This window comes from Teleopsis dalmanni, chromosome 1, assembly GCF_002237135.1.
Source record: "Teleopsis dalmanni isolate 2A chromosome 1, ASM223713v2, whole genome shotgun sequence".
Classification (NCBI taxonomy): Eukaryota; Metazoa; Arthropoda; class Insecta; order Diptera; family Diopsidae; genus Teleopsis; species Teleopsis dalmanni.
Window position 1 is genome coordinate 52,089,687 of NC_051846.1, and position 8,429 is coordinate 52,098,115.

An 8,429-nucleotide genomic window follows, 5' to 3' on the forward strand; every position below is an offset into this window, starting at 1 on the left:
TTTGGGTTTTCTACTTTAATATTATTCATATATTTGAATGAAGAAAAAGAATATCTTTTTGGCGAACAAGACCAACCCGCTGGGGAAAGTATACTAGAAAAAGGAGACATAACGGCAAGTGAGTATGAATAGTTTCACAAAGGACTACCATATAATATAATTTTGTATATTTTTTATATAAAGCATATTTACACAAAGAAAAACAAAATAAATAAAAATTTGTTTATTTGGCTTGTATATTAAATTTTATGAAGTTTTACTACAACAACAATGAACTTTTTGATATATAATATGTAATTTTTTTGCAGCCACTGTGATATTCAACGTTTTATTTTTTGGCTGTTCTTTCCTATTGGCATTTTCATCAATTTTAGTGTTAGTAGGTTTAAAGAATGTGAGTTTCCTTGCTATTTTTAATAAAATTAAATATTTTAAATACATATACATAATTTTAACAAACATTCTTTAATAAAGGACAAACGTGAACTTTTAATACCATGGATAAGTTTTATGCTGTGCGATGTTTTAATTGAAATTGCGCACTTGATTTACTTATCATTCAAGGAGAAAGTAATTTTCGACCCAATTGTTGGCTTTCTATTTACCATAGACTTTTTCATAATGTGTCTCAATGTAAGTTGTCTACAAATTCACTTTATTAATAGAAATAATCAAAATAATTAATTGTTATTGTTGAAAAAATGTATGCTGCTTTATTTTTATTGTGCAAAATCACCAAGAAATGTTTTTGTTCTACCTTTTGTAATAAAATTAATTTATTTTTCTTATTAAGTGCTATTGTCTGCTTTGCGTGATATCACAATACCAAGACTACAAACAAGGACGTGGTTGTGGCCGAACACAGATGAGAGTAAGCATTCGTAAGATAAATCTGATTTTTTCCTTTATAACAAACATATGTAAATGTATAAACTAATTTATAGGCATTAATATGTTAGTAGCTTTGTGTTATTTGCAAATATTTAAAGATTATTTTATTTATAGGCTGAAGTAATGCTACAAGTAATGCGTAATGAACCAAATGGTACTTCATTAAGTCCACCAGCATATCAGCAGAAGAATTTGGCTACAAGTCCTTTTGTAACTTCAAATCAGCATACGAATATCTCGACTATACCTGAAGAAGCTGAAGAAAGTTTGAAGCACACTCTTACTAAAGGTATGTTGAATGAAATTCATTTTTAAAACTATTCCTGCAGAAACTACAAAATTATTTTTACAATGCATTCAAGTAAGTTTAAAATCAAAAACTATGTTTAGAAAAACTTTTTGATGTGTTTGGTTATGTGTTTAGCAAAATTGCAAACTATTTTGAGAATGTAATGCATGTAAGACATTTAAAAATATTTCAACACAAAACAAATAATTTGCAAGAATTTTCGTTTTGTTCTGTTTTCAAACAAATTCTTGTTTTAAGGATTTTCTTATTTAAATGATTATTTCTGCTCTTATTTGCAAAGCAATATTTTCAGAAATGACAGTAAACTGAATCCCTTATATAATTAATTTGTACCAATAAAAGGACAATACCATAATAAATATTATTTTCTAGAGCAATGCGTACGTCAAACTGTCCTTTTTGACAAATTATAAACTCATCTGTTTGTACTGCAGAGATTTTAGACAAACGCAAGCATAAATCCTTTAAAACGCTTTAAGCTTTAGAAACGCACAAAGTTTTTTAAAATTCTATTTCGTTAGAGCTAGTTAAAGACAATGTGGATTAAGTATAAAATCTATATGCCATCGGGGCAATGTAACATAACATATTATGAAACAAGTCAATAACAATGTAAATATATGTATGTATATGTACGAGTATGTTGTACAAGTATATATTAATGCGTGGCTTAAAAATTGTACCACAGAATTTAAAAATACAAAATTTTTCAGTAACTTTTTTCAAATGTTGTTTTCATTCAAAACACAAACAGAACCCATAACAACCCAAAAATAATAAAAAATATATTGGGTGATGTGGCTTGTCCTTATAGAGGACATGCATTTTCATACTTGTAATGTATTAGGTGAAATGTTTATACACTTAATTCTCCGTACAAGGCATTCACGCAGAACAAAACAGTTTGATATTTACGATTATGACACGTAGGGAAAGATATAAATTCATTTTTATAACAATATTTTCGCATTCTTCCATACATATTCACTCGTTTGTATATATTATACATAAATATTTTTCTTCCTTATTTTGTTGTTCTATTGATAAAAGTTTTTGTGTGAACGTGGTTAGACACATCGTTTTTGGTTATGATTAATTTCTGGCATTTAGTCAACTTTTAACCTACACCTACACAATTTAAAATGTATTTTTCAGGCAATTTAATAATCTGCCCTAAATATGTGTAATATGTTATATTAGTGTTAGCAAAATAAATGGTTTTTTCTTAAAATTTGTTTATATGAATGACTAAAGAATGAAGTTGAAAAATATAAATATTTTTAATGTTTATTAAAGCCTACTTGCACATATTGTATTATAAAAAAAACCTCAAAAAAATATTTAATAACAACTAGATTTTTTGTAACAGTCCGGTGGACATATCCCAAAACTGCCAAAATTATGGCTAGTTATGACATATACCAATTTCCCTAATCTTGGTTTTCTGCCTAAACAAGACTTTTTGGTGCAATATGTGTTGCGCACATATACATAAACTTACAGCACTTTAACTCAGATGGACTAAACTTACCCCACTTTGTTAAAAATAAATAAACTATTGCAAGGCTGGTTCACTACAAATAACACCTGTACTAGCTCCTTTTAAATAAATACAAATATATTAGTTTAAAATAAATAAATAAAAATAAAAATAATTATATATTGCTGTCAAAACAAACGTTCGTATTATAGAGAAATAGTATAAGGTTTCTTATATAGAAACAAAAATCACCGTAAAATCTAAGATTATTAATTTAATTGCTAACTTCAACTATTGTATGGATTATACAACTTCTCTCTAGCGCTATATAGTAAGTAATAAGTACAAATGCATTTTACTCATTTTCTGTGTAAAGCAAATAGTTTCAAATACACAGTTCTACAAAAACAGTAGTTGAAATTGGATAGAACATCTGTAAAATTAATTTGCTAATATTGACAAACTTTTGTGTCTTTTCTTTGTTTTCGTAATAACGGCAATTCTCTTTATAGCAAACAATAGTTTATTTACATTTAAGAAACACTATTTTAAAATAACTATTCTATTCTATTCAGAAGTTTCACAGATCTAACTAGAATAATTAGTCATATGTGCAGATAATCGGTAATAATTCTACCTTCTAAAATCCTACCTCCTACCTCCTCAAAAAGTACCCGGATTTTGTAAATAAAACACACAAATTTAAATTTTATTCCAAATTTATTTTATCCCCTTCAAAATATGCTCCTTCTGAAGCGATACACATATGCCAACGCTTAACCCAATCTTCCATACACTTTTCGTAGGCTCGTGCAGGCACGGCTTTTAGTTCCTTCGGCGAAATCTCTTTTACGGATTCAATCGACTGAAAACGCTTACCACGAAGGGGCAATTTAAGTTTCGGGAACAGGAAAAAGTCACACGGATCCAATTCTGGCGTATATAATGCCTGAGCGATGACAGTGGTGCCGTGTTTGGTCAAAAAATCGCGTACAACAAGAATTTTCCATAGTAAAAATCGCTAAATGCACTTGAGGTAGTCTCACATTAACAGCTGCTGTAATTGACAGATGGTGCTCAAACTTGTACCATATGTCAAGAAAGAATGTACCAATATACCAAAAAAATTTTGAAAAAGTTCTATTACTTAAGGAATAGTTAACAAACAACAAAATCCGGATACTTTTTGAGCAGACATCTTTTATGTTGCATAGGCACAGGCAGCATGGCATCTTTTTTTTTAGTGGAATTAATTTTTTAAAGAATTTCGGGTATAACAATTGCAAGCAATTTCAAAAAATAATCTTGCTTCAAAGTTTAATGTCATTTTTACTTGTCCTTCGCATATTAATTATTTGTCTTAAGATCTTTATGTGAAGTTATGTTGGATTGGTATAACCGCCTTACCCACAAAAGCCCACTTAAACTAAAATAATGTTCATTGTGATGCCACAGACTAGCGTTATTCATATACAGGCCAGAAGAAATAATCGTAGTAGTCACCGTAAAGACAACGCTGAAAGATAGACTCCCTCATTCAAATAAACTAACCTGACCAGTCTAAAAAATTAATTAAATCCATACTTTTACAGGATGACAGCTATGTCAAATCGGTAAGAACAAAAATTTTTAGTCTTCTATTAATGAAAGATGAGCATGGACAAAGAAAATAAAACACGAATTCGTTTTAACGCGAAATCGAACTTTAAGAACTTTAGCAAGCCTGTTCTGTGGCTTGCTCATATATTCAAGAAGTCCAATATGTGTATCTTTAGTATTCGAACAACTAATATAAGTTAGGTTATCTGTATAATCTGAACTACCGCATTTTATGGCAACCCGAATAGTCGTAATTATCCCATAGTTTAAATATTAAATTATACATACAGTACTAATTAAAATAAATATTAAAAAGTTAATTTGTATATAGACAGAGTGACAGACAAAAGGATAGATTACCAGAACGATTAATATGTCTAAATCGAATCAAATGGCTTCCAATATCTGCAAATATATTAATTATATTCTAATATCCGATTACTGCGCTACAATCAATTAAATCCCTCAAATTTAATTTACTAATTTGCCATACATTATGTTATAATTATTATAATGATAGTTTTTAACAAGGAAAGTCTTAGGACTAAATTAGTTCTAAAACCCCTTGTATTTCCATGGTTATTTATCTTACTTTATTAACCATATCTCACAAGTCATCTGAAATTTTCATACTATTGGAGGTACAAAATAATCAAATTAACATTATTTATAGCGTAGCAAATTCTAATGTTATTTAAAAATTTAATTGCTGAGCTAAAAAGCTATAAACTAAATCAGTACCATAAGCAAAACGTAAAAAATGTACAAACTTTAAATAGCATGTTAAATCATAATTTTATTTTTCCTTTTATATATTTTTTATATTTCAGAATGTACGAATTCAATGGATAGAGAAACATTGGCAATTAATGTTTCTCCAGAAAATTGTGCACAACATCGATTCAAAATACCAACCATTACAGTGGATTCCAATTCCAAACTATAAACCGTGCGAGAACACTGATTACCAAACGTCAATTGAAATTGAAAGTGCTTATTTTTAAGAATGAAATTAATTTGGAAAGATTTCGAATTTTGAACCTAATTTATCACAAATAAAGTTATTTTTTTAAAATTCAATATTAAATAAGTTTAATTATTATAAGGATATTAAATAAATATAATTATAAAACTAATTCCAGATACATTTTTTGTTTTTATTTAAATTTTTATTAAATCCTATATAAATTACATTTTCAGATAAATTAGGATTAACACTTGCTAAGATGATCAGTTAATAAGTTGCAGATAAAAACTGGAACCAGATAGCAGAAGCTCCTTAATTTTTTTGAAAATTGAAAATAAATTTTGAATTGACGTATTTCTTGTAGAAACGTAGTACCATAAGAAATGCATATAACACATATGAAGTTATAATCCTGATCCCAACAATATTCTTACAAGTTGTCTATATATATATATTTAGAATTCATTATACAGTAAATGCGATTTAGCTTGAAATATATTTAGTATAAATATTTAGAAAGCATTATAGATCAAATTTCTGTTATGGAAATAATTTTAATTTAATGTCGCATTTTTATGACTTGACCACTGTGCATTTGTAGTTTCATATTTCTATAAAAATGTAAATTCTAAGTTTATGAAGCGAACTGAAATGAGTAAAATATTTAACTTTTCCTCCTTTTGTTACTAATTGGATTTTATAATTGTTTAATTAAACTTAAATCTTTTACACGTGTAGGAGAAAGCAAACTTCAAAGACATAAGTTAAGTCAGTAAGAAAGCCAGTTATTTGAAATGAGAATTTATATGTAGCATATTAATTAAAAAAATTTGGATTTTAAATTTTATTGAACGATAATGACATGCCACCCTTATTTCTACTAGATAGAAAGATGAGAAGGATTTTCCTCTTATGATCATGATAATTAATCTTTAAGTCTATTAAAGGTAATATAAAGGCTATATAACGGTAATTATATTCTCTAACAATAAATTCAAGATAAATAATATATATTGAAATAAATCAATAAATCATAACTTCTAACAACAAATTCAAGGTGACCTACACCTAACAACAAAGTTGCGAGTAAATCCTAAGATTACATTCTCTGTATTTAAAAATTTCATATCTGATTTTAAAGTTAAAGCATTCAACTTTTTTTTGTGAATTTCAAAAAAAAACTCGTACGCCTTTTTCAATTTATAATTATTTTCATTTTGTTTCAAATTTTGTTAATTCTATATTTATTTTTAATAAATCATGAAAAATATTTTTTCTTCGTCTTTTTTGACCATTTATATAAAGGTTATAAAATTTTCTAGCATGACAACATGTAGCATATAATTGCCGATGACATAAACAGACATTTTCCAAAACCAGCCCATATATGATCAGTGTTTGGACTAGTGAATATTTGATTTACATCTCAAATCCCAAACAGATCTAACGATGCAATTGTTTAAATTTTTTTGGAGCGTCAGTTGATAAAATTACTATGCGAAGCGCATTACATATTTTCTTGTAAATTTACTACTTATTATCGTTGATTCAATTAAGTTCTACATAAATTTTCTAATATCTAATCTTATTCGATTATATAATTTGGGTGAACTTAGATGGCTTAATAAAATTCTTTGTAAATCAAATATCAAACGTAGAAAATTTCTTATTCATTTAAAAAATTCTGCATTTTCGTTCTTGTTTAATAAATTCTAGAATTTAAATTTAAATATTTAAATATACAGTCTATACAAACTTAATATAAATTTTATAATAATAAAAAGTATAAATAGTTAAAAGTATATAAATTGAGAAGGAATAAGATACCTACTACGTATATCTTAATAATTTTAAAAAAAATCATCATTTGTATTCTTCGCCAGTTATTTAAGATTAACTCGTGTTTACCAGCAGATTATGCTCTATTACGCTCAATGTTTGTTCTGATTTCAATTAACCAACCCCCGTAGTAAGGAATTACGAAATGCTTGAAAAAAGGAATAGAGATACAAAGATAGAAGATGTGTAGATACATTTTTGTTTGGTATGATTGTGATTTTAATTCTCATTGAGTTCAGTCTTGCTGATGTGCAAATAGTTGGAATAGAGCGGTAAAAAGCATACTTACCTGGCGTAGGGGTTACCGTGATCAAGAAGGCGGTTCCCCCGAAGCGAGGCTTGGCCATTGCACTACGGTTGAGTTGACCTTTGCGATTATTCCTAATGCGAATAACTCGTGCGTGTAATTTTTGATAGTCGGGAATGGCGTTCGCGCCGTCCCGGATAATTAATAAATTTCAGATACTTTTTTTTAGCGAAAGTAATCCGTGTAATAATAGATTTATAAGTGTGTGAAGTTCAACAATTTTATATAGTATAGTCACACAGTGGGTTCCGTGCTATTCAGAGATAGTATCGAATTTCTTTTGATTTTACTATAAATAAATAAAAATCAATATAAAAATAATAAATTTACTTTAAAATAAATAGTATAATAACAAATATTCTTTGATAGTGGTTTTTACAAGATATTTGGAATTGTAGTATATAATAGCGCTTATATAAATAATTAGTATTACTTTTTTGTGATATTTGAAAATCCATTTAATCATTCTACATAAATTTTATTATTATTTTAAAAGATACATTTTTATAGCAATTTATTTAATATCTGAGCAGCATTTCCGCTTGATAAGCGAGATATTCGTGTGCGGTGCTAAGAAATATAGAATATAGGTTATTTGAGATAGCTTAGACCCGAAAGGCCTTACAGCTGCTTCGAGTCAGTAATGAAAATTCGCTTAAATCTAAATTTAAATTAGATTTGAATTTAAATTATTCACTGGTTTCGTAATTGAATTTATTCCTATTAACTAACACATCTCAAAGACACTTACAGATTGTGTGAAATGCAAAATCATACTTCCACATATCTTATTTGCTTGCGCCCTATAATTGCTGGGAATAGAGTTAAGTATATTCATTTAACTTAAATTGAATTGAACTGTTTAGAAACTAGAACCAAGACACATCATTAGGTTTGTCAATAGCCTAAATTTGTTTAGGTTACTATAAGGAACTCTTTCTAGATATAGCATAAGTGCACCATTACGCCTTCTGATAATCATAGTTTTTTAGTAATGACTGATCATAGTTAGTCATCATAGTTATATAATGTTTTC

General features: G+C 27.8%; 1 protein-coding gene and 1 non-coding gene across 2 annotated transcripts; both read left to right on the plus strand.

Annotated features, from left to right (window-relative positions):
* LOC119681643 lies at positions 1-5,284 on the plus strand (the record flags this gene model as incomplete). The annotated part of the gene is made up of 6 exons (XM_038094929.1): positions 1-118; positions 309-394; positions 475-633; positions 794-871; positions 1,006-1,180; positions 5,111-5,284. Coding segments are annotated over 6 exons (732 nt in total), but the record flags the coding sequence as incomplete, so codon positions are not given.
* Positions 5,285-7,367: 2,083 nt separating this feature from the next.
* LOC119673649 lies at positions 7,368-7,531 on the plus strand. Its single transcript, XR_005252163.1, has one exon. It is a non-coding gene; the product is annotated as a U1 spliceosomal RNA (small nuclear RNA).
* The last annotated feature ends 898 nt before the right edge of the window (positions 7,532-8,429 follow it).